At 43.8% G+C, this 26,837-nt stretch overlaps 1 protein-coding gene across 6 annotated transcripts in view; it reads left to right on the top strand.

Annotated features, from left to right (window-relative positions):
- Window positions 1–25,899, top strand: part of sdsl (serine dehydratase-like) — a 59,731-nt gene extending 33,832 nt beyond the window's left edge. For 4 of the 6 annotated variants that reach the window (XM_073065487.1, XM_073065484.1, XM_073065486.1 and 1 more), the window contains 4 exons: window positions 8,668–8,756; window positions 18,690–18,917; window positions 22,378–22,502; window positions 25,245–25,898. In XM_073065487.1, coding sequence (XP_072921588.1) covers window positions 8,668–8,756; window positions 18,690–18,917; window positions 22,378–22,502; window positions 25,245–25,441 — 639 coding nt within the window. In that variant the 3' untranslated portion in view covers window positions 25,442–25,898. Of the gene's footprint in view, window positions 1–8,667; window positions 8,757–18,689; window positions 18,918–22,377; window positions 22,503–25,244 lie in introns of all 6 variants that reach the window. The other 2 variants (XM_073065488.1, XM_073065483.1) reach the window with 2 other exon arrangements.
- The last annotated feature ends 938 nt before the right edge of the window (window positions 25,900–26,837 follow it).

Here is a 26,837-nt window from a genome sequence, read left to right as displayed (position 1 = left end):
TCCCAGAAACACAACAGAATCAAAGTAAGACTCCACGCAACAGAACAGGCAAACAACCAATGTGCAAAAGACAACAAACTCTGCAAATACAAATGAATAATAATAAATAAACGATAAATACCAAGTACATATTATGAAGAGCCCTTGAATGTGATTCCATACTGTCATATTGGTTTGAGCACATCAAACCAATATATGAAAACTTCAGCAAGATCTACCCCAATAAAATGGGAACAAACTTGCTGAGGAGATAAAGATATACCTCCTCTTGACAAGTAGTTATTTGATTGAAGGTTGACTGTAAAATTTATGAATAAATCTCCATACTGTAGTTCTGCACTTTGGTACTTCAAGGTATTGGCACGTAAAAGTAATTTACTGAAATATGAATGAAATGAATAAGTAATTTGATAATTCTCTGCAGATGTTAGAACAGACAACTTTGGTTTTTCTTGTTTCTGTACATTGCGTTTGGTAGTTTAACTCAACAGCTGTGCCAGTATTCTGAGGCACTTCAAAAGCATTCTGAAGTTAGTGGCTTGAGACAGCCAGTTCAGATTCAATGAGTCTGCTGTTAAACCTGCTGAGTCCTGCTGTTAGCCACAATTCCAGTTCAGATTAATCTCAGCACTGGTTCACAGGAGCCCAGCCCACTGCATTCACTGGGTTCTGTGGCTTTTGCCTACCCATTTGGTTCGTTTTGAATTTCCTGGCTCACTGCTCCAAGTGAACGTTACATGCCACTCAACACTTTGCCCAGTTGGGCAGATATTATCCATACATTTCTATTTACTGACTCTTTTACAAAAGAAATGTTATGCACATAAGGATCATTGTGGCAGGAGAGTAAACATTTTTAACTGGAGACTCTGAAGTTGTTGACAAAAATCAAAGTTTGCGAAAAACAAAGCTAATAATAATGTATTAACAGCCGGCCTTCAATGCAATTTTAGTAAAGCCTACAAGGGATTCATACTGAGTTATCTCTGTCCATCTGCTTGTCATTGTGTCTGAAATAGGTTCAAGTAACTTGCATATTTAGTAAAAAATTGGCTTCCAGCCTGGTTGGGTGGAGAATACATAATTGATGTCTGTCCTACGTTTGGATGCCCTCTGTACCGACAGTGGCAGTAACAGCAGTTAACTCAGGACCACGTCTGTGCTGCCCCATTACTGACTGGGTTAATGAGCTGAGCAGTAGGTCACCAGCATAGACCACTTGAGAGAAGGCAATCAGAACGAGAGGTGGAAGAGCATCACCTGGAGCACATCAGTGTGAGAAACTCGCATTTTAAAAAGTCTGTCTCCAGCTTGGGGAGATAAAAAGCTAGTGTAGACTATACAAATTAAGAATGTGTGTTTGCAGAGGGAATCAATTCAAGAGCATCACAAGGGCAAAACAAGGAACGAAATCAGCGGTATGTTTTGATGTGGCAGCATAATTACAGATGTTTAAATTCATGATTCAAAATCCTGTGCCGACTGCCCATACGTTTACAAAAATCAGAAAATTCATCCTGAAGATCTCGCTGGCTTGAATGCATCTCGCTTCTGAACTGGAGGCCAATCCACTTCTCCAAGGGTCGTCACCTCGTGGTGGTGGAGAGGCTTGTCGGTTCCTGAGATCTCGAGGGCAATGCCGTCTGGAGTTTTAACTCCTGGTGGGGTCATCCATGGTGGTAAGGTCAAGGGGGATGCTCCTGACCAACAGCAAGCTAACCAGGACCTGACAGAAGATGATGATGTATCACAACGACAGTGAAGGTGGAAGAAGGCTGCGAGCATTGAAAGGTCTCCAGTCATCTTGCAGTCCATGCTACTGGGCCGTGACCCCAATCTGTCAAGTGCGGTGCGTTCTCCAGTAAGGGAATCCACTCTAATTTTACGGCAACCTGAGGACCCACCAATAGACAACCCCTTAGGAGAACATCATACTCCACTCGAGTGACTGCGCTTCTGCTATCACCGCGGACACTACTTCCGACCACACCTCCTGTGCTGGAGGATGATGGGCACTACAAGAAGAAGAAACCAGAAGTCCATGAGCCGGTCCTCATTAGGGAATTGGAAGTGCAGAGAGTCAGTAGCTTTAAATACCTTGATGCGAGCTCACCAGAGAATTTGCCCTGGGATCCGCACTTAATTGTCATCAGGAGAAAGGCACAACCGTGCCTCTACTCCTTAGAAATTTGCGTAGATTCGGGCTGCCACCAAAGATTTTGACAGACTTCTACAGATGCACAGTGGGGAGTATCCTAACTGGTTGCATCACGGCCTGGCATGGAGACACGAAGGCTCAGGAACAGAAAAGGCTGCAGAGTGGTGGATACGTCACAGTTTATCACAGGCAAAGCTCTCCCCACCACTGGCTACATTTGCATGCAGCACTGCTACAAGAGAACAGCATCCCATTATCAAAGCCTCCCACCATCCAGGCCATGCCCTCTTCCCTTCTTGCCTTGAGGTACAGAAGTCTGAGGCCCCACACCACCAGGTTCAGGAACAGTTATTACTGACAACCAACAGGCTCCCGAACCACCATGGTTGACTTCACTCACCACATCTCCAAACTGATTCTATGATCTACGGATTCACTTTCAAGAGCACTTTACAACTTATGTTCTCAGCCTTATTTTTATTTGCTCAGTTTGTCTTCTTTTGGACATTGGATGTTTGTCTGTCTTTGTCTATGTATATTTTTTTCGTAAATTCTATTGTATTTCCTTTTTCCTGAAATGCCTGCAAGAAAATGAATCTCAGGGTACGAGATGCAACATGTACATACTTTGATAATACGTTTACTCTGCATTTTGAGCTCTCCCGCTGGCTGAGTCAGTTAGCCGCAAGTGATGACAGAACATTGAAACCTGCCTCATAAATTTTTGGAGCAAACACGAGGAAATCTGCAGATGCTGGAAATTCAAACAACGTACACAAAATGCTGGTGGAGCACAGCAGGCCTGGCAGCATCTGTGCCTGGCCTGCTGTGTTCCACCAGCATTCTGTGTGTGTCGTAAATTTTGGGGCACTTTCCTGGACTGTTGGAGAGAGTAGAATTTTGCCCGGTAATGTTCTCCACTTGTTGGTCCCTGCGAGACATCAGTGGCGTTCAGCTCTGTCTCAAAATCCAAGTAAGGAAGGGTCAGACCTCCTAAATTCTGCCCTTAAAAACTGCAGTCCTGGAACAAAAGGAAGCAGTGGGATCTGGCTTAAATTAAAAGTATGATGTCAACTCCTGAACTCATTGCATTAATCACGAGGAAGTTCTTTACCTGACCGACTATTGGTTGTACGTTGAGGGAGCTGTGCCCTGAAGGGGAGAGCAAATTGCCCAGCGGGTATTTTTTATTGCTGCCTGAACCTGAGAGAAGATATAGATCAGTTACGGCTGCTTGGAATAGTGTGGAACTTAGGAGTTTGAGAATCCCTGACCTGTTCCTGTTCTCGCATTGGTAGTCAGATATTTTGAAGTTCTTGGTCCTACCATGATGTTTTGGGAAGGCACATTGAGTTTGAAACCCTAGTATTGTCTAAGTACAGTAAAGGTTATGTGATCAGCATGATTCTCTTCTGTTGCTATTGATTAAGCTGCCCCTGAATGCTGCTTTCCTCCCCATAGACCTTGCTTCATCCCCTTCCCTCCAACTCCCACGCGCCACTTCACGCAAACCAATCACTCTACCTCAGACGAACTCCAGAGCTGTCGCTGAGCCTGCCGGTAATGCTGTGAAATAAATGCATCAGCGGTTTGGATGAAATAAGTGAAGTCCGGGGTTGAGTTTTAACCCTTTCACTGTATTCCCCTTGGTCCCCCCCCACCCCCCCCCCCCCGTGCAAAGCCATCTGTTGCTTTTTGCCGCAGACGTGCCACTGCCCCGTGTATTGAGACCAACAAAGCAGACTGCTCATTTGCATAACAGTGCTCCTTACTTCCATGATGATGAACCTTATTTGCATAAAAGACCCCCTGGTTATTTGTAATATGACACATTATTTTGGGAAAGCATTGTGTCTTGAGCAATGACAGCATTAAATCTTGGACTTAGTCTGGTTTTAGACCACGAGACCATAAGACAGTAAGGTGTAGGAGCAGAATTAGACTATTTGGCCCATCGAGTCTGCTCCACCATACCATCATGGATGAGGCAATTTCCCCCTCAACCCCATTCTCCTGCCTTCTTACATCACCTTTGATGCCTTGGCTAATCAAGAACCTATCAATCAGCAATTTAAATATACTCAATCACTTGGCCTTCCCAGCCATCTGTGGCAATGAATTCCACAGATTTACCACCCTCTGGCTAAAGAAATTTTTCCTCATTTCTGTTCTAAAGGGGCGTCCTTGTATTCCGAGACTGTGCCCTCTTGCCCTAGTCTCTCCCACTATTGGAAATATCCTCTCTACATCTACTCTCCCTCCACCTTTCAGTACTTTCTGCAGCTTAATGTGAAAAAGATTAAGGAGCTGGTGGTGGACCTGAGGAGGGCTAAGGCACTGGTGACCCTTGTTTCCATCCAAGGGGTCAGTGTGGACATGGTGGAGGATTACAAATACCTGGGGATACGAATGGACAATAAACTGGACTGGTCAAAGAACACTGAGGCTGTCTACAAGAAGGGTCAGAGCCGTCTCTATTTCCTGAGGTGACTGAGGTCCTTTAACATCTGCCGGACAATGCTGAGGATGTTCTACGAGTCTGTGGTGGCCAGTGCTATCATGTTTGCTGTTGTGTGCTGGGGCAGCAGGCTGAGGGTAGTAGACACCAACAGAATCAACAAACTCATTCGTAAGGCCAGTGATGTTGTGGGGGTGGAACTGGACTCTCTGACGGTGGTGTCTGAAAAGAGGATGCTGTCCAAGTTGCATGCCATCTTGGACAATGACTCCCATCCACTCCATAATGTACTGGTTAGGCACAGGAGTACATTCAGCCAGAGACTCATTCCACCGAGATGTAACACTGAGCATCATAGGAAGTCATTCTTGCCTGTGGCCATCAAACTTTACAACTCCTCCCTCGGAGTGTCAGACACCCTGAGCCAATAGGCTGGTCCTGGACTGGTTTCCACTTGGCATAATTTACTTATTATTTAATTATTTATGTTTTTATATTGCTATATTTCTACACTGTTCTTGGTTGGTGTGGCTGTAACGAAACCCAATTTCCCTTGGGATCAGTAAAGTATGTCTGTCTGTCTGTCTGTCTGTCTCAGCAGGTTTCGGTGAGATTCCACCTGACCCCCCCCGCCCCACCGTCATTTTTCTAAACTTCAGTGAGTTAATCGCCAGAGCCATGAAAATCTCTTCCCATGTTAACTGTTTCATTTTGGGGATCATTCTTGTAAACCTCCCTCTGGGCTCCCTCCAATGCCAGCAGGTCCATTCCTAGATATGGGGTCCAAATGTATTTCCTGACTAATGCCTTATCAAGCCTCAGCAGTACATTCTCGGTGAATTCTATATCGTTCCTCTTGCAGGGTGTTTTTTTTTGAGTGTTTCACATTGCTTTCAACAATCATTTTGATTGGATGTTTTCACTACAATATGGTGGTTCTGAGGCCTGTCGTCTGTGGCGGTCTTTATACGATAAAACTCTGACGAGCAGAGAAGGCAGTGGGGTACAAAGCCAATCTGTCGGGTTCTGTTTATCTGCGCTAGAATAATGTTTGAAAATGGATGAAGAACGCCGCTGTCTCAGAGCCGCAGTAACTGAGCCAGGTATCCGCTTCCTTCATTATTTTAAGAACCAAATGCTCCACCGAGCGGCTGATGATTTGTTGATGCGCAGCTGGAATCTGACAGTGCTTGCGAGGCACTGCACTCTCGACTTGGACCACACAGCCCCGGGAGCAAGCGTTACCTGCTTGGCAGCAGCCTTGTCAATGAGGATGATTCTGTCAGCTGGGGATTTTCTGCCAACACCTGCTATTTACTGTAAAAGTTTGGCAGAAGGTTGAAGTGCTGATCATACTCGTGAACATTTCATGCTCCCCACTTTTTAATGGAAGTGGTGTCTTCTGTTGCTCACGTACAGTGTTACCTCGATCATTTTCTGTGCGTGACTCCGACAGATGAGTGGATTCACCAGTGGGGACGAGGAGGCGGAATCTCATTCCAGTGCCCCCATTTGAGAGGGTAGTAAAGTGTACTGTGAGTGAAGCTATTTGGCCCGCAAGCACTCCCATTCTGAATCCACGATGTGACTTTGTTGTGAACGTTATAATCAACTATTTGACCTAAAAAAAAAGAATTGCATCCAACATCACCTGAAAATCGTCTTTGATGACATTTAGCGTGACCTCACTATGTCACACACCACGATGGAGGGCTGGGTATTTTAGTCGTGTGAGGCGCGCAGTGTTCTTTTCCTGTTCTTTCAGCTCACATCAGGAAAAGGCTGAGACACGTGCCACCGCTCACTCTGTAGGTCCTAGTAAAGTGAGTTTGGGCATCTTAGTTGAATTCGGTATGATAGCAGAGATTACACCATAAAACTCGCTCCATGTGAGTTTACAGTCTGGCTTTGTGTGAGGAACAGAAGGCTCAGTGTAGGATGCATAGGGGAAACTTGTTAAATTGGGATTGTGGAAATTTGCAAGTTACAACAGAAGAATTACTTTCAAAATTTAAAATGAGTTTGAATTTTAACTTGCTGGAGTTATAGAGGATAGCGTATGAAATAAAAACATAAGAAAGTCTGCAGGTGCTGGAAATCCACAGCAACACACACAAAATGCTGGAGGAACTCAGCAGGTCAGGTAGCATTAATGGAAATGAATAAACAGTCGGTGTTTTGGGCTGAGGTCCTTTTTCAGGACTGGAAAGGAACGAGGGAAGAGGCCAGAATAAAAAGTTGGAGTGAGGGGAAGGAGGGTGGCTAGAGGGTGATAAGTGAAACCAGGTGTGTGTGCAAGGTAAAGGGTCGGAGAAGAAGGAATCTGATAGGAGAGGAGCGAGGACCATATGAGAAAGGGAAGGAGGGGGGTTGTAGAGGAGGTGTAGGGCAGATGAGAATAGGTGAGAGGCCAGAGTGGGGAATAGAAGAAGAGAGGAGGGATAAGGAAACATTTTATAAAATAAAATCCACACTACAACTTCAGTTTGATCTCACAAATACAGGCAAATACAAGTGAGGGAAGGGAGCTGGAAGGACCAGAGGGACATTCTGTAATGATCAGTAAGCCAGTTGTTTGGAATCAAATGACCTTGTCTGATGTCTCAGGGCTGGGTGTGGGTGCACCTCCATCACCCCTTGCCCCTGACACTCCCTCTCTGCCACCTATCCCATCAAACCTGCGGTGCTTCACCCTCGCCATTCCCAACATCCTTTGCTCCCGCCAGATTTACGGACTTGCTTTCTCACTCCATGTGGACAAATACAGTACTGTGCAAAAGGCATTGGCACCCTCACTATATATATACGTGTAACTTTTGCACAGCATGTATATCTAAAGCATTTAGGATTAAATAAGCCATCAATTCAGAGTGATCAATTTCCCTTTTTTAATGCACAATCAGAAATGGAAATAGGTCATTTGCTTCAGCGCAAACTTCCCCTGATCCCAGATCTTAGTTTTATTTATAGATCTTTCTTTACATCTCTTCTTGTGCTTGCCTATCATTACTTTAATTGCATCTGCCACTTACATCAACTATGTGTCTTTATGAGTCCCACATCCTATACACTGAGTAAAGACGTTTCTCCTGAATTCCCCAACAGATTTATTCTATTTGTGGCCTCTTAATTTTGGACTCCCTTACTTTTTTTTTTGTTTGTAGAAGCCAAGGTTAGAGAAAACATTTAGGTCAAATAATCTTCAGTTGTGCCTTCAAACTCCTCTACTGGTTCATATCCCCAATCTTAGTCAAGGAAACTTCTTTATCTTGAGGGTTAAATTTATGGAATGACAGTTAAAAGAGTCTCTGGTTGCTATCCACCATAATGGCATGAAATGCCACCTTTATTGGAAAGAGGTTCATTTTGTGAGGTAATAATTAGAGGGATTTCTTTGAGGTGCAATGGGAAGTTCAAAATGTGCATTCTGTTGTGTGTTGCCAACATTTTGGGGGGAAAAATATTATCCAGCTCCTGAATAGTACCCAACTACTTCAGGGATGAGCTCCAATGTTTATGTGCATGTTTGGATTGTTTTTAACTGTAATGGTCCCATTTGTTTTTCTTGTCTTTTCTGTTAACTGTTTGTTAAAGTTGAAATATTGGTAAGTATACTTCCTTTGTAATTTTATGCCAGTGTACCACCTGTTATTTTTCTGGCAAGCAATAACTCTGATTAATGTTCCTCCCCGGAACATTCCAACTTTTCCTGTTGAACCATCGACCCTAGACGTGTGTTGCTTATGGAAGGAGGCTTTCTCTCCACTTAGTCATGTGGCTGTTAACAGAGTCAGCGAATGAAACAAGTTTATATACGAGCCCCAGTGAGAGGTTTACAACTGTGTGAATCAGCAGCTTGCCTTTGTGCTGATTCACACAGTTGTAATCCTGGTTATAAATCTCTAAGCCTGAAAGCTGTGGAGACTAATAATTGCTGTGAATGGTGAAGGTTTTCCTCACTCTTCAAACTTGATACTGGTTTGTCAAAAATGATACAATATGTTCATTTCTTGATTATCAAGGCACTTATACACCTTTATTGTTTTATTAGGTTTGGGATGATGCTAATGAACAGGCATTAAAGTTGTCTGGAAAAGATGGCTGGGAATATGTTCCTCCGTTTGATCATCCCTTGATCTGGTAAAATCTCTTCAAAGAAACTTAAAATTCAGCTTGTTTAGTTGTTACAAAATATTAGGTATGAACTGTGCCAGCCTATAGATATTATCACTGTTTTAAAAAAAACTCTAGTTTGCTATTTGCTACAACAGCAACATGTCAATCATAAGTAATTCATTTTTTATATTTTATTCTTAAAAGATGAATTACGGTATGTTCAAAGTATATTCAGATTGGAGTGCTGGGACCAGTGATGGGCCACAGGACTCTGTGCTGGATCTCCCGTTGCTTATTGAGAATATCGGTGACATGATTAACAGGTTTGTTGAAGACACCAAATTTGGTAGTATGGTGACAGTGAAAAAGGTTATCTAAAGCTGCAACAGGGACTAGATTAACTGATAAAATGAGCCGAGAATTAGCAAATAAAATCTAACTTCTGTAAGTTCAAATTGAATCAGGCAGGACTTGCACAGTTAGCATCAGGATGAATGACAGGGCCCTGGAAAAGTTGTGGAGGTCTAGGGATACAAGTACCTAGGTCCCAGAAAGTGATGATGAAGGTAGATGAAGTGGTGAAGAAGGCGAATGCATGCTTTGCTTACTGCTGGCAGGGATGACCTGCCAGGGGAAGCCACAGCGACTTGACGTCTGGCACTGAGTCTTTCTCTAGGGATAAGAATGGAAGGGGTTAAAATGAGTGCAGTAGTGATAGGAGATTCCATTATTAGAGGAGCAGACAGCAGATTCTGTGGACCTAAAAGAGACACCGAGATGGTATGTTGCCTCCCAGATTCCAGGGTCAGAGATGTCTCAGATCAGGTCCACAGCAGTCCAAAGGCAGTGGGTGAACAGCAGGAAGTTCTAGCACATATTGGTATCAACGACATAGATAGAAAAGCGGAGGATGTCCTGAAGAGAGAATACAGGGAGCTGGATAGAAAGCTGAAAATCAGCACCTCCAGAGTAGCAATCTCTGGATTGCTGCCTGTGCCACGTACCAGTGAGGGAAAGAACAGGATGATTTGGCAGATGAATGCGGGGCTGAAGAATTGGTGCAGAGGGCAGGATTTCAGATTTCTGGATCATTAGAGTCTCATATGGGGAAGGTATGACATGTACAAAAAGGGCTGGTTGCATCTGAACTTGAGGAGGACCAATGTCCTTGCGGGCAGGTTTGCGCGAACTTTTCGGGAGGGTTTAAACTAATTTGACAGGGGGATTGGAACGGGAATGACTGGGCTGAGGATGGGGCAGTTGGTATACAGCCAAATGCAGTGTGTAGTGAGACTGTGAGGAAGGACAGGCAGCTGATAGGACAAAACTGCAGTTGGTGGGATGAGTTAAAAGTGTTACAGGGGGTGAAAAGGGCGATGAATACAGGATTGAATGCGTTGTATTTGAATGCGGAGCAAGGTAGATGATCTTGTAGCATAGATAGTGATGGGCAGGTATGATATTGTTGAGTTGTGGCTGACAGAATATCATAGTTGGGAGCTTAATATCCAAGGATATACCTTGTATTGAATGGACAGGTACATAGCAGAAGAGGTGGAAAATCAAATCCTTAGAAAGAGGTGACGTAGGATCAGAAGATGTGGAATCCTTGGGGGTAGAGTTAAGAAACTGCAAGGGGAAAAGGAAGTTGATGTGAGTTGTGTACAGGCCCCCAAACAGAGGTCAGGATGTGGGCTACAAATTACAATGGGAGTTAGAAAGAGGGCAAAATTATTATAGTCACGAGGAATTTAATGCACAGGTAGATTGGGAAAATCAGGATAGTGCTAGATCCCAAGAAAGGGAATCTATGGAATGCCTATGAGATGGATTTTTAGAGTGGCTTGTGGTTGTGCCCACTGGGGGAATGACTATTCTGGACTAGGGTGTTATTGATGACCCAGATTTGATTAGGGAGCTGATGGTAAAGGAACCTTTAGCTAAAATTGGATGTAGCATTGTTATAATGAAGTAAAGGGAATTGCAGAGGTATGAGCTGGCCAAAGTTGACTGGGAGAAGACACTAGCAGGGAAGACAGCAGAACAGCAATGGCTTGAGTTTCTGGGAGCAATTTGGAAGGCATGGGAAAAGTACATCCCAAAAATGAAGAAGTATTTTAAAGACAGGATGAGGCAATTATGGCTGACAAGGGAAGTCAAAGACAGCATAAAAGCAAAAGAGAGGGCATATAACGTAGCAAAAATTAGTGGTGAGGATTGGAAAGCTTATAAAAATCAACAGAACGCAACTAAAAATGCCATAAGGAGAGAAAAGATTAAATATGAAGGTAAGCAAGCTAATACTATAAAAGAAGATACAATAAGTTTTTTCGGATTTATAAAGAGTGAAAGGGAGATGAAGAAGGATGTCAGACCGCTGAAAAATGATGCTGGAGAGGTAGTAATTTGGGACAAGGAAATTGTGGATGAATTTAATAAATATTTAGTGTTAATCTTCACTGTGGAAGGCACTAACAGAAAATGAGAAATGCAAGAATTTCAGATGGGGGGAAGTGAGGATCATTGCTATTACTAAGGAGAAGGTGCTTGGGAAGCTGAAAAGTGTACGTAGATAAGACAGAATCAGTACATGTCTCTGGAGTTTAGAAGAATGAGAGATGATCTCATTGAACCCTATTGAATATTGAAAAACCTGGAAAGAGTGGATGTGGAGAGGATGTTTTCTATAGTGGGAGAGTCTAGGACCTGAGGGCACAGCCTCAGAATGAAGGGACATCCATTCAGAACAGCGATGAGAAAAAATTTCTTCAGCCAGTGGATGGTGAATCTGTGGAATTCATTACCACAGACGGCTGTGGAAGCCAAGTCAGTGGATATATTGAAGGCAGAGGTTGATAGGTTTTTGATTAATCTGGGCATCAGCGGTTATAGAGAGAAAGGAGAATGGGGTTTGGAGGGATAACTAATCGGCCATGATGGAAGGGTGGAGCATACTCGATGGGCTGAATGGCCTAATTCTGCTCCTATGTCTTATGGTCTTGTTTGGACAGGGAAGTGAGTACAAGGCCTGGAATACTATGTTACTGGTGCATAGGATGGTGGCGAGACTATATTTGAAATCTTGTGTGTAGTTCTGTTTGCCATGGAATGGGATGGATGTGATGAACGTTGGGAGGATGCAGGGAATATTTGCAAGGAAGTCACCAGGGCTGAAAGGCTTGAGGTGTGAGTAGAGAATGAGGCTGGGGCTATTTTCCCTGGAGAGAGGGAGGATAACAGGTGACGTTATAATAGTTTATAAAATTATGAGGAGCATAGAAAACTTTATTTTCCCAGAGTAGTGGAGTCTAAAACTAGAGGAAATAGATTTAAGATCAGAGAGGAAATATTCAAAGGGGACTTTAGGAGTATATTTTTCACACAGAGAGGTGGGTGTATGTAATCATCTGCCAGATCAAGTAGTCGATGGGGATACAATTAAATGTTCAAAAGACACTCGGACAGGTGCATGGATAGGATAGAGGGATATAGAGTGCAGAAGTTCGCTGATGACACGGCCATAGTGGGGTGTGTCAGGAATGGACAGGAGGAGGAGTATAGGAAACTGATACAGGACTTTGTGATATGGTGCAACTCAAACTACCTGCGTCTCAATATCACCAAGACCAAGGAGATGGTGGTGGACTTTAGGAGATCTAGGCCTCATATGGAGCCAGTGATCATTAATGGAGAATGTGTGGAGCAGGTTAAGACCTACAAGTATCTGGGAATACAGTTAGACGAGAAGCTAGACTGGACTGCCAACACAGATGCCTTGTGCAGGAAGGCACAGAGTCGACTGTACTTCCTAAGAAGGTTGGCGTCATTCAATGTCTGTAGTGAGATGCTGAAGATGTTCTATAGGTCAGTTGTGGAGAGCGCCCTCTTCTTTGTGGTGGCGTGTTGGGGAGGAAGCATTAAGAAGAGGGACGCCTCACGTCTTAATAAGCTGGTAAGGAAGGCGGGCTCTGTCGTGGGCAAAGTACTGGAGAGTTTAACATCGGTAGCTGAGCGAAGGGCGCTGAGTAGGCTACGGTCAATTATGGATAACTCTGAACATCCTCTACATAGCACCATCCAGAGACAGAGAAGCAGTTTCAGCGACAGGTTACTATCGATGCAATGCTCCTCAGACAGGATGAAGAGGTCAATACTCCCCAATGCCATTAGGCTTTACAATTCTACCGCCAGGACTTAAGAACTTTTTAAAAGCTATTATTAATGCTTTTTGAGATAGTGATTTAGATGCATATCATATTTTTTACTGAGTTAAGTATTGTATGTAATTAGTTTTGCTACAACAAGTGTATGGGACATTGGAAAAAAGTTGAATTTCCCCATGGGGATGAATAAAGTATCTATCTATCTATCAATGGGCAAAATTCAAGCAAGTGTGACTAGCCGAGGAAGGCAACAGATGTGTAAGTCCTGCTGAAGGGTCTTGGCCCAAAGCGCCAACAGTTTCTTCATCTCCAGAGATGCTGACTGACTTGCTGAGTACCTCCAGCATTTTGTATGTCTAGCTCAACATTTCTAGCATCTGCAAAATCTCTTGTGTTTCTGATGAACTGAGGAAGGCCCCTTGATCAGCATGAATAGCTCGATAATTCTACGATGTAACCGTCTCCTGTGTCGGTCATTATCAAGTTCAAGTTTACCTGTATACCACCAAACGAAACAACATTCCTCTGATCCGAGGTGCACAACACAGTACATATAACTCACACGCAACACATAGAGTAATATTGCCACAAATAATTTAGTGCATAGTAAGCTGCATTTAAGACAAAAGTCAAAAAGTGAACAGTGCAACGCTACTGGCACTTCAAACACGATGAGACCTGGGAGGTGGCAGGGAGTTCAGCAGTCTCACGGCCTGGGGAAGAATCCGTTCCCCATCCTAACAGTCCTTGTCCTAATGGGACAGTACCTCCTGCCTGATGGTGGGGGGGTGGGGGGGGGGGTCAAAGAAATTGTTGGATGTTTGGGAGAGAATTTTGACAATACCATGGGCCCTGTGTACTCAGTTCTCATGATAAATATCTCTGATGGGTGGACGAGAAACCCTGATGATCCTCCCAGCAGTGCTCGCAATCATTTGTAAGGTCTTCACAGTCAGATGCCTTGCAATTCCCGTACCAGATAGTGATGCAGCTGGTCAGGACATTCTCGGTGGTGCTCCTGGAAGACAACTGATTTGGTGTACTGCTTCTAATCTACTTAAATTGTGCTCTTGGTTAATAAACTATGTGTGCCGACCTAACTGAAGTGTTAAGTATGTGACATTGCATTCAACCGAGTGAACTTTTTTGCCAGTCGTGATAAAAGTCACGTGCAGTATTGTACAAGTAAAAAGTGCAAAGTTGCCAATACAGTGTTGAACTGTTTCAACCAACTTCAAATGAGGATCTTTATGGCACTAATATCATATAACCCCCAAGAGGACTGTAACCTTGTGGTTTGGAGGCTTGCATGCCCCAATGACCTGGACAGCTATGTTGGCTGAAGTCAGGGTTTTATGTTTTGGCTGTCGGTGGGGTCACCCATGCCAAACAGGTCAAAGGATAGAGGTCAGACTAAGAATCATCCACCGGGCCTTCAGGTTTAGGAGTTCAGCTCAGGCCGAACAACCCTGACTGGTAAAACAAAATTGTTATAGAAACAGAAACGAAGGATCCTTCTCCATCTGCATGCGACAGTGTTCCTGAGTCTCTACCCGAGACTTGCATGACTGACAGGTAGTAAGTAAATGACATTTGGTTTCGAATAGTAGCTGTATTTGTGTATCAATCATTCTGGGTTATTTTTACTAAAGGGAGAATATTTTCCAGAGCAGGATGTGATTTTTGAGCCATAAACAAAATGAACCAAAGCACAAAATATTGGGAAATCTCAGAAGGAGATGAGAGGGAAACAGAGTTAATGCTTCAGGCCACCGGCCTCCAGTTTTGTTGAAAGGACATCAGCCTGAGCTGTCAGTTCCGTTTCTTTCTGCAGGGGTACAGCTGATCTGCAGAGTATTTCCACCGTCTTCGTTTTGTGTATCTTTGAAAACTAGTCACAACATCAAGTAGTTATAAGTGGCTCCTGACTGTACCCATTCTGAAGGGTCAGTGGTTGCACCTTTCAAAAGTACGTTTCAGCTTTAAAGTGTGCCGTTTAACCTTTTCAAAATCGCAGGGCTGAGAAAGATAAATGTATCAACCACGTCCGCACTGGTCACCACTGATTCTGCAGAATAAATCATGATTTTTTTTTTTCCCCGCAGTTGCCCGCTAAATGATACGGCTGGGTTTTCTTTCCAAAGGAGGGATTTACACAGAATGGCTTTTCACAACATTTCTCACAATGCTTTATTGCTACATAAGGTGCCCTGCTTCAAGGCCTGCTGTTTGATGTAATCAATCATCCACTTGGCATGTCTTGGTCTCCAGTATTTGCTTACTCACCCAGTAAAAGCAAACACTGTTGGTGATCGATGGTGCAACACAGACTACTGCAGTCCATTAACTTCTCTTCCCATTCTAGGTTTGATCAATTACTAGCATGGTCTCCTTTGCTGTTGTACTGTAGCCATGTAGACTACTAAGTAAACATGACAAATATAACCTAATTGAGACCCCTCCTTTCCTAATTATTCTCATACCCAGCATGACAACCACCTCACCTGATTTCCTGCTTGTTATTACTGATCTTCTTTAGGAAACCTACTGGGTAGAACATCTGTGCATTTGGCACCTACACCTGTTATGATTGATAAGCTTTATTTTACCATTTTATTACGGTTTAAGTTGTTTTTAGCTTCTCTAATAAATGCAGTAATTTCCACCAAACTCTTATTTTTCTCTCTCTCTTTCCCTCTCTCTCTTTCACTCTCTTTCTTTCTCTCTCTTTCCCCCTCTCTTTTTCTCTCTATTTCCCTCTCTTTCTCTCTCTCTCTCTTTATATCTTTCTCTTTCTCTATGTCTCTCTCTCTTTCACGTAAATGAAATCTTTAAGAAGTTTTGAAAGTTTGAAGTTAGTAAATTAAAATAGAAATCAAATGGCATAGAAAAACACGTAAATGTTGTAATACTGATATTCCTGGATTGAACCAATTCTTGCTAAAGATGCCTAGCATTGCCTTCACTGCAGTGGAGCACATCACAAATGAGTCAGAGTACAGGAAAGAGATAGAGAGCTTAGTGACTTGGTGTCATGACAACGATCTTCCCCTCAATGTCAGCAAAACAAAAAAGAACTGGTCTTTGACTTCAGGAAGGGGATGGGAGGGGGTGCTTCTGTTTACATCAATGGTGTTGAGGTTGAGAGCTTCAAGTTCCTCAGTGTGAACCTCATCAAAGGCCTGTCCGTGTTGTGGTGAACTACCGTACATATACCTGTCTGGACACGCCCCCCCCACTGACTGCTCCTGTGGCTCCTCCCACTGACCGTGGCTCCTCCCACAGACCCCGGTATAAAGGCGATTGGAGCCACAGACCCTCTCTCAGTCTCCAGGATGTCGTGTGGTGCTCTCTTGCTGCTAGTCGTGGTCTCTTGCAGCTAATAAAAGCCTATCGTTCGCCTCCCGTCTCCGAGAGTTATTGATGGTGCATCACTGGTCCAACTATGTTGATGACTTGGCCAAAAACGCTCATCATCTATAATTCATCAGGAGGCTAAAGAAACCCGGTGTGCCCCCTGCTATACCTGTTACCAGTTTTTACTGAAAGCGTTCTGCTTGGATGCACCGGGCTTGGTATAACAACTGCCCTGCACATAGGGTGATGTGGTAGTGTAGAGGTTAGCACAATGCTTTACACTATCAGTAACCTGGGTTCAATTCCCGCTACGGTCTGTAAGGAGTTTGTGTGTTCTGTCCTTAACTGCATAGGTTTCCTCTGGGTGCTCCGGTTTCCACCCAGAGTCCAAAGATGTACCGGCTGGTAGGTGTATTGGTCTTTGTAAAGGGTTAAATTGACAGCGGCTGGGCAGTGTATTGGTCTTTGTAAAGGGTTAAATTGACTGGCTGGGCGGTGTATTGGTCTTTGTAAAGGGTTAAATTGACACCGGCTGGGCGGTGTATTGGTCTTTGTAAAGGGTTAAATTGACAGTGGCTGGGTGGTGTATTGGTCTTTGTAAAGGGTTAAATTGACAGTGGCTGGGTGGTGTATTGGTCTTTGTAAAGGGTTAAATTGACAGTGGCTGGGCGGTGTATTGGTCTTTGTAAAGGGTTAAATTGACAGCGGCTGGACAGTGCAGCTGGCAGGTGTGGAAGGACCTATTCCGCGTTGTAGCTCAATAAATAAATAAGCACAAGAAACTGCATAGAGTTGTGGACAGAGCTCAGCACATTGTGGGCACCAGCCTCAATGTCTATACTCCTTGTTGCCTCAATAAAGCAGCCAGCATTCTCTCTTCTCCCTCTCCCCTCGGGCAGAAGATACAGAAACCTGAAAGCACCTGGCTCAAGGACTGCTTCTATCCCATTGTTGTCAGACTCTTGACCTAACAATTCACCTTGTTCTGATCTCGCTCTCACTTGCACTGCACTCTTTCTTGCTCTTTACAGTTTAGCTGTGTAATAATTTTGTCTGGATGAATCGGACACAAGACAAGCTTTTCGCTGTATCTTGGTACGTGTGTCAATGACAAACCAATCCTAATCTTTAAGGCATGTATCACTGCCCTCATTGCAGACTGTCCTGTGAAGGTCACTAGGTCAGAAGGGATCACAATCACTCCTCTCATTCTGTTTCTCTGTTCCCCACCCTTTTTTAGACTCCCTACTCTTCCTCTGTCTTTATATTTTCATAGTCTGATAAAGATCATTGTCCTGAAGTGTCAACTCTGCCACTTTCTCTGCAAATGTTACCTGACTTGCTGAGTATCGCCAGCATTTTCTGTTTTATTTCAGGGCTGTGGGTTTGTCTCCAGGACAGATGGATAGGAAAACTTTGTCTCTTTTTTTGAGGCATTGAGATCCGTAGTGTCAATCAAGTTCCTATTAGCCACATTAGAGGACAAAAAGTTTTAAAAGATATCCCAGGCGATTCACATATTTTTAAAGGTTAAAGATAAAGGCATTAGAAGTCCAAAACAAAATGTGAAATGAAAGAGTGACACGTTGACAAGATGTGGAAACGGTTGATGGAATAGCTGGTACTGGACTTGTTTTATGGCAGGTGAAGTGAATTTGATGCTGTAGGAGCTGATCAGACTGTGGTTATGTTGATGTACTTTCTCTAGAAGCAGCAGAACCCCACATCTGACAGGTATTGCTGATGAATGAGAGCTTGTTAAATTAGGAAACATATTTACTAGTGGTAATTAGATGATATCCCTTATAAGTTAACCAGTCTTTGGATCAGCTTCTGGCTGTAAAACCCATAAAAATCCCATAGATTATTTGCTTTCAGGTAAGGCCACAGGATTATGCAAAGCTGTAGGAACTCAGCAAGCCAAGCAGCATCTATGGAAAAATGTATAGTAGATGTTTTGGTCTGAGACCCTGCTGAAGGGTCTCGGCCCGAAATGTCAACTATTTTTCCATGTATTTCTTATCCTTCCCAAGGTGCAGTAGTGACCATTAGCACAACAGAGACCTCCAATGAGTGTAATCTTAACATTTCATCCAATATTCGACACTGTCGACAAATATGGAGTTGGTGTGCTTCACTGGACGTAATGTTTACTTGTGTGATGTAAGCAAATTTCAAGTGGGTGTTCTCAGTACTGGGGTATCTCTACAAACACTCAAAGTCAGATCAGAAGACTTAACATGAGCATCAGAGCAGAAAAAATCATGTTGAATTCCTTTGATGTAGTTTCCATCCCTTTAGATTTCATAATTGATGCTTCAGCATTTGAGAGCGAATATAGAAATAGCAGTACATTCAGCCTCATCTTTCCAACACGAACATCACATTTCAGAAGCTGGAAGCCTGTTGGATGCTAAATCTTACATTTAATTTTCAGGGAAGGAGTTGCCAGTATTGTGATGGAGCTTTGGGAGGCACTTCCGTCCAAACCTGGGGCGATAGTTCTCTCAGTTGGAGGTGGAGGCCTGCTTTGTGGAGTGGTAGAAGGCCTGAAGAAGGTGGGTTGGTGTGATGTGCCTATAGTTGCCATGGAGACCAAAGGCGCCAACAGTCTGAATGAGGCAGTGAAGGCTGGGAAGTTGGTCACGCTTCCTGACATCACAAGGTATGGTAGCTACACCTTTTAAACACATATCTTTGTACTCTTTTCCAAATGCTGTAATATTACATGGGGAGCCGAGCTGTAAGACTGGATTGCAACTGATCCTTGGCCCTTGCTCCTTTTGACTGTGTTCCCTGTTGAGGATGAGAGACCAGTGGGCTTGCTTCACGGTGCCAAACAGTTTGGAGTGAATACAGTGCAACAGAGCCAGGTGATTCTTCCAAAAAGGAAAAATCAAGTGGTCAAGTTATCACCTGGTAGTTGGGAGTCAAGCAACTTTGGTGGGATTCTGAGTTTCAGGTTCTTCCTTCCTGTTAGGATGCCTGATGGGTTTTCCGTTCAGTTGGAAACCCTCCTGCATCTTGTTTTGGAACTCATTGTACCTTTAGAGTGCATTTCTTTTGTCCAACATCTGAGCTTAAAACATATAGCTTTAAAATGGATGCCCTAAATTAGTTTTTAGCATGGAAAACCTACTTCTCAATTTCTTACTTGTGTGTCAATGATCGGAGAATAATTAACTCTTCCAGGACAGGGTGCTGAAGAAGGTGTTTAGCATGCCAGCCTTCATTTTACAAGTAGAGTCATTATGCTGCTGTTACATAAGCCAGTGGCTAGGCTGCACTTGAAGTATTCTGTACTGTTTTAGTCACCCTGCTTTAGGAAGGACATTGTCAATTTGAAGAAGGTGCAGACGAGATTCATGAGGTTACTGCTTTGAGTAGAAGGGTTGAATTATAGGGAGAGGTCCAGCCATGGTGGATATTTGTTCCCTCGAGTGGAGGAAAATGAGTGGTAAACTCATGAGTGTTTATTAAATTATGAAGGGATGGATAAGTCCTCTCCTCGAGGTTGGGAAGTCCAAAGCTAGAGGGCACAGATGCAAGGGGAAAGAGGAGAGGTCTAAAAGAGACCTGAGAGGTAATTTCTCTATGTGGAAGTAGTGAATACCTGGAATGTGCTTTCAGAGGAAGTGGTCGAGGTGGGTACAACTGCAAAGTGTAAGAGGCGTTTGATAGCTATGTAGAGAGGACAGACTTGCAGGGTTTTGGGCCGAACACAGAGAACCGTGGCTTACAGGGAGAATGCTGTGGTTGGCATGGACTGGTCCAGTTGGGCGGAAGGTGCTGTTTCCATGCCGTGTTACTCTCTGACTCTGGGACATGTTCCAATTACCACCTTACCCCTGAGAAATATGCTAATGACATGGGGCTGACTTTCACCTTGATACCAGCGAATTAAACTACCAGACTAGAAACAGGTCCGTTTTTTTTTCTCGTGACTGCAATGCATTTGATTAAAGCTATGCTTTGCAGAGTTAAAAATGTTTGTATTTTTCGGGCTCTCTCCATGAGCCTGCATTTTCTGCAGGCTAATCTGATGCTGGCAACTGGAAATGGTGCCGTTCCGTTAGCAGCTTGTTAATATGTATAACACACACAAAATGCTGGAGGAGCTCAGCAGGCCAGGCAGCATCTATGGAAAAGAGTACAGTCAATGTTTCGGGCCGAGACCCTTCAGCAGGACTGGAGAAAAAGAGCTGAGGAGTAGATTTAAAGGGTGGGGGGGAGGGGAGGAAGAATCACTAGGTGATAGGTGAAACTTGGGGGAGGGATGAAGTAAAGAGCTGGGAAGTAGATTGGTGAAAGAGACAGAAGGCCATGGAAGAAAGAGAAGGGGGGGAGGAGCACCAGAGGGAGGTGATGGACGGGCAAGAAGTTAAGGTGACAGAGAGAAAAAGGGATGTGAAATGCTGAAAGAGGGGGGGGGGGGTGGGGGTTATTTCCGGAAGTTTGAGAAATCGATGTTCACGCCATCAGGTTGGAGGTTACCCAAACGGAATATAAGGTGTGGTTCCTCCAACTTAAGTGTGGCTTCATCACAACAGTGGAGGAGGCTGTGGATGGACATATCCAAGTGGAATTAAAATGTGTGGCCACTGGGAGAAACCGCTTTTCCTGGTGGACAGAGCGTAGGTGCTCGGCGAAGTGGTCTCCCAATCTACGGCGGGTCTCACCAATGTACAGGAGGCCACACCGGGAGCACCGGACACAGCATATGACCCCAACAGACTCACAGGTGAAGTGTCACCTCACCCGGAAGGACTGTTTGAGGCCCTGAATGGTAGTGAGGGAGGAGGTATAGGGGCAGGTGGTAGCACTTGTTCCACTTGCAAGGATTAATATCTGCCCTAACACCCGGAGAACTCCACCAACTATCAAACTATGCTGCATGATCGAATGCATCATTCCTGTGAAGAAACAAATTGCCTCTGGTAAACGCAGCCCAGTGAAAGGAGACTCCTATAAACGCCATGAGTTCATTGGGATGTCAGTAACTGCTGAAGAGAGGAGAGATTAAAAGCTTCAGTATATCAATATTGAAGAGACCTGTGCCAATAATCTAAGTGCTTTGTCACTCAAAGATGACACCGGATTTGAAATCAAGATGAGATTTAAACTTGTACTCCTGGTAACTTAGCCACTGTGCTCCTGTTTCACTGTCCTTTTGGGATCCAATGTACAATGGACATAACTGAAACCTTTGTCGCTCACAGTTCACTGTCTCGCTGACCTCCTGAAGTGTTGCTCTGTTCTCATTTAGAGGTACAGCACGGTAACAGGTCCTGCGCTGGCCAGTTACACCCGTGTGACCAATTAGCCTACACCATTGGAACATGGGAGGAAACCAGAGCATCTGGAGATCACGGGGGGAGAATCCGCAAGCTGCTTGCGGGCAGCGGCGAAGTTGGACCTCAGCTGCAGGCGTTGTAACAGCAATACTGTAACTGCTGCGCTACCGCCTCTCCCCCAGGCTTAAAGCCCCCACCTACCGTTTGGACTCGGACCTCCGGACTGCTCGGAGAAAGCAAACTAGGCTGCTAAGTTAATAGAAAGCTGAAAGTGCTATATGAACACCTGACAGAGTTTACAGTTTCTGTAATATCGCACATATTTGATGATATTAACATTTTCAGTCAATTAGCTATTACGGAATGGATTATCTGTCAGCTGGATATGTTTTGCAAATCCAGGAATCCAGTTATTAATAGACAGTGGTATAACTTTATTAGTTTTTAAATACCTACCTCCTCTACATTTTGTGAACATTAATACAGAAGCAGTGTGTGGCATATGTGATCTGCTTGCTAATACTTGCATAATTTTATTCCATTAATAAAACTTAAATCCCCCACCTACCATGGTGAGGTTTGAACTCATATCCTCTGGTGTCTAAGCTGGTAACTTAGCCACTGCGCTACTGTTAGGAGCCAGCTTGCAACTTGAGTCATTACAGCCTTTAACCCCGGTCCTAATGTCCCCTTCGTGGCTGAGCAACCATTTTGTTTTCAGAGCTGCCACGCAGAGTGTTGCATTTCCATTGAAAGTGTACATGAACGCCATTTCTATCAGCGTGTGGGTGCCTACCTCTGAGTTGTCCTTTGCTCTTCTCTGTACCCCAGTGTAGCCAAAACCCTTGGCGCTAAGACCGTGTGTGCAAAAGCCTTTCAGAACACACAGGAGTACACTGTCCTCTCGGAAGTAATCAGTGATCATCAGGCTTTGGAAGCAGTGGAGAGATTTTTAGGTGAGACTGCCTTTATTTTCAGAGTCATGTTATTGGAAATTGTCTTCATTCCAAAAAAGACACAGAACTAATTATTATTGTGTTTTACTTAAACAGATAAATATTTCTACTTTGCAGCTGTGGTGCTGTTTTGCTGTCCTGTTGGGAGCCATTTTAAAGCACCCAGTTCATTGTCTCACTGTCCTCCTAAAGTGTAGCGTTGTGTTTTAATTTTTATTTAGGGATACAGTACGGTAAGAGGCCATTCTGGCTTAACCAGCCCATGTGACCAGTTACACCAATTACACCAATTACACCCATGTGACCAGTTAAAATATTAACCCAGAGCAACACGCACAAAATTCTGCAGGGACTGAGCAGGTCGGGCAGCATCCATGGAAGTGAATAAATAGCTGACGTTTCGGACCGGGACTGAAAAGAAAGGGGGAAGACACCAGAATAAAAAGATGTGTGTGGGGGGGGGTGGAAGGGGGCTAGCCAGAAGGTGATGGGTGGGAAAGGTAAAGGGGCTGAGAAAGAAGGAATCGGACAGTGGACCACGGGAGAAAGAGATGGAGGAGGCGACCCAGGGTGAAGTGATGTGCAGGAGAGGAGAGGTACAAGGCAGAGTGGGGAATAGAGGAGGGGGGGAATAATTATTTTAACAGAAGGAAAAATCGATATTCATACCATCAGGTTGGAGGCTACCCAGACGGAATATGAGGTGTTGCTCCTCCACCCTGAGGGTGTCCTCATCTCAGCACAGGAGGAGTCCGTGGGCCAACTCCTCTTGTACCAGCCCCTAGTAATCTGGATTCTTTCCTCGTACAGCCCTTTTTCAGCAGGAATCTTCCACAGTGTACCTTGGTTCAGTAAAGCGGTCAGATGTTAAACTTGACTCCGTTTTTCCTTCACCAGGAAGAATGGTTTCAATTGGTTTCGTGAGTTAACAAAAAAAAAGGTGTGAGAATTTAAGCAACACGCACAAAATGCCGGTGGATCGCAGCAGGCCAGATGCTGCCTGGCCTGCTGTGTTCCACCAGCATTTTGTGTGTGTTGCTTGAATTTCCAGCATCTGCAGATTTCCTCGTGTTTGTGAGAATTTAATGCAGTTTTTTCAATGTGAAGTTTGTGTACTCAGAAATATCAATAACAAGCTTTTATGTCTTTTTAAATGACAATCTGAATGAATACATACCTCAGGTGGTATACTCTGTATGAAATTATGGTCACTGTTTAACTGGAGATATGGGATGTTCCAAAGTTCAATGAGCTGCATGTGAGCTCAGTATCTAAAATGCTGGTTCTTCAGCTGACCGGTTCAGATGTGAAAAAAGTAAGTGAATACGAGAGGGCACAATGACGAAAACAAACACACTTTTTGTTTATTTTGATCTAGTAAACTACAAATTTTGAATAAGTTACCAAAAAAACAGTAATTATTGCTGACTGTGCTGCGTGAACTGATGACTTAAGTCACAAATGAGCTCTGGAAAGTAAAGTATTTGGATGGAAATTACAATGGACATTTACAAAATGGAGAAGATAACAGCATCTGTTAATCATAAGCTGGAACAATTTGATTTATACTGGGAAAATTGTTTTAACTACATAATGCCTCATAGGCCTGATTTTATTCTCACAAATTAATGAATATGTTGTAAAAAAAAGATCACTCCCTACTTGTACATAGTTTTTTCCTTTTGCTTGTTTGTTCTCTCCACTCTTTTCTATAAGTGTATACCTCAGATAAATACTATGTGGAGATTTGTGATATATATATATGATTATATATATATGTACTACAATGTCTGAAATACATCTTATGGAAATATTTGTTTGATGATGAACTTCAATAAAAAAATAAATTGCAAAAAAAAAGAAAAGTATTTGGATTCCTAATGATGAAAATGACTATTATTTTCCATTCATCCTAAATAATACCACTGACCTGTTTCACTGATATCAGCAGTTTCAGTATTTTTTTTAATAAAAGCACGTCAACAAAGTTTCAAGAGCCAAGAAGCAGAAAGATTCATGAATGGTATGTTTTGAAATATCCATTGTGAGTCTGTTAAACATGAGTATTCAATAACTTTGCTTTGGCAGAGCACCATAACTTACTGATCTGTCATTGTGGCCATTGGTTGAGTTTGGAGACAGCTGGGGAGAAATTGAGAAAGAAGTGAGAAAATTAAAAGAATAGTCTCAATGGGCAATTTTGGGTGTGTACTGGCAGGGGTGGTTAGGGCAACACACACAAAGTGCTGAAGGAACTCAGCAGGTCAGCCATCATCTACGGAAATGAACCAAATGTGACTAAAGCTACATTTCATAATTAAGTATTTATAAACTATCAATAACCACACCAATACTCTTCTGCACTCTTTGTCAACACATTGTGTGTCTATAAATTGGCCATCCCAAAGTGAATATTGTTCGGTACATAAAGAATTGCAGTTGCGTCAATAGTTGGTCCAAAATTAACCAGGAGAATGGGGAGAGTGGGAAAACACACTTTGGATTTTAATGCCCTTTTGAAGCCTGATGTTCTCCATTTCTTTAAGGGGAAGGAATATATTTTGAACTTAGAGTCATAATTTTGTTGTTAGCTTCCACTTTAGAAACTTCTGTATATATTATTCAGAAGCCAGGAGTTTTACGTTGAACGTAATTCTGTCCCCCCGTGTTAGCTTTGAAATCTGAGATGATGATCAAATCAGAATTTGTGATCTGATTGCATACAATGGCTTCTTCTTGCAGATGATGAAAGGATATTGGTTGAACCAGCCTGTGGTGCGTCACTAGCTGCCATTTACAGTGGTGTCATCCAGTATCTGCAGAAGGAGGGGCAGCTGGCCAAGGACTTGCAGTCAATAGTTGTCATTGTCTGTGGTGGAAGCAGCATCACGATGGCACAGCTTCAAGAATACAAGACGCAACTGGAGAGGGATCAGTGAAGCGGCTTTTCTGAACGTGGTGCTCTCCTTGTAATTCATTCCTGTCCGGCAGAGTAATCATGTGAACTGGAATTGTTTAAAAGCTGGAATATACTTTCTTGTTACTGTGCTGTTTACTAATCTTTCCTGCCATGCTTAGCAAAGTGTCGATACCAGATTCTCATGAGGTTACTCTCAATCCCTTCCTACAATTCCCGGCCTCCCCTTCTCTTTCTCGCTGTTCACTCCCCTCTCCCTGCCCTCCTTCCTCTCCTTCCTCCCCTTCTCCTCCCCCTTTTCTCCCCTCTCTCCTCTCTCGCTCTCTCTCTCCCTCCCCTCCCTCTCCTCACTACCTCTCTCCCTCCCCTCTTTCTCTCTCTCTCCCACCCCCTCACACCCATCTCACCCCCTCCTCCTCTCTCTCCCCTTCCCTCTCTCTCCCCTTCCCCCTCTCTCCCCTCCCCTATCTCTCCCCTCCCCCTCTCTCTCCCCTTCCCCCCCTCCCCCCTCTCTCCCCCTCCCCCTCCCTCTCTCTCTCCCCTTCCTCTCTCCTCCCTTCTCTCCCTCTCTCTCCAGTTCTCTCTCTTTCCCTCCTCTTTTCTCTCTCTCCCCTGTCTCTCCCTCTCTCTTTCTTTCCCTTTCTCCTTCTCACTGTGATCTCTCTTTCTCTCTTTTCAATTGATATCTTTCTAAGACCACCTGCTTTGAGATGGACAGAATAAAAGTATTTCGGTCTAAACATCCACATGGAGTCGTGTAATGTATCACAAGAGACTGCAGATGCTGGAACTTGGAGCAAAAAAACGAGCTGATGGTGGAACTCGGTGTGTCAGGCAGCGACTGTGGAGGGAGACGTACTGTCAGTATTTTAACTTGAGACCCTTTGTCTGTCAGAAGCTTTTGTGTCACTGATGGTGGGTACAGATATTGCTACACTTAATGACTTGATGCTTTTTTTAGATGACAGTGGATTCAGTCTTCTAATTCTGAGTTTGTTTTGTGATCTAATTCAACGCAATACAGGCAGGCTAATATTTCTTCAGTCTGCTGCCTGCAAAGGGAAGTGAATGTGGACCCTTAATCTCATACCCATTGGTAGAAACGGCCAGAAGCCCTGAAATTGGACCTTCCGGCACCTAGGTTTCGTTGAATGAACAAAATGGACGCGCAAAGGTTGGATATGATGGCACCCATGGCAGAAGGTGCAGGTCATCAAGGAATTGGAATGGACACTGAGAGGGGCAGCTGCTATTCCAGTGCTGTTTGTGAATGGTGTTGATGTGCACTGTTCTCTCCCTTTGGCCTTACCAACAGAAGTTGTAGCAGCCTCCATTGTAAGCTCCCACTGAAACGATGGCCTATCTCTGCAGAAGGTGACCGTGGAGATGCAGTTGATGACCCCACTGGGACATTGAGG

The sequence above is a fragment of the Hemitrygon akajei genome, chromosome 14 (genome assembly GCF_048418815.1).
Source record: "Hemitrygon akajei chromosome 14, sHemAka1.3, whole genome shotgun sequence".
Lineage (NCBI taxonomy): Eukaryota > Metazoa > Chordata > Chondrichthyes > Myliobatiformes > Dasyatidae > Hemitrygon > Hemitrygon akajei.
The sequence above is the reverse complement of the archived record's forward strand: the minus strand, read 5'-3'. Positions and strand labels throughout refer to the sequence as shown.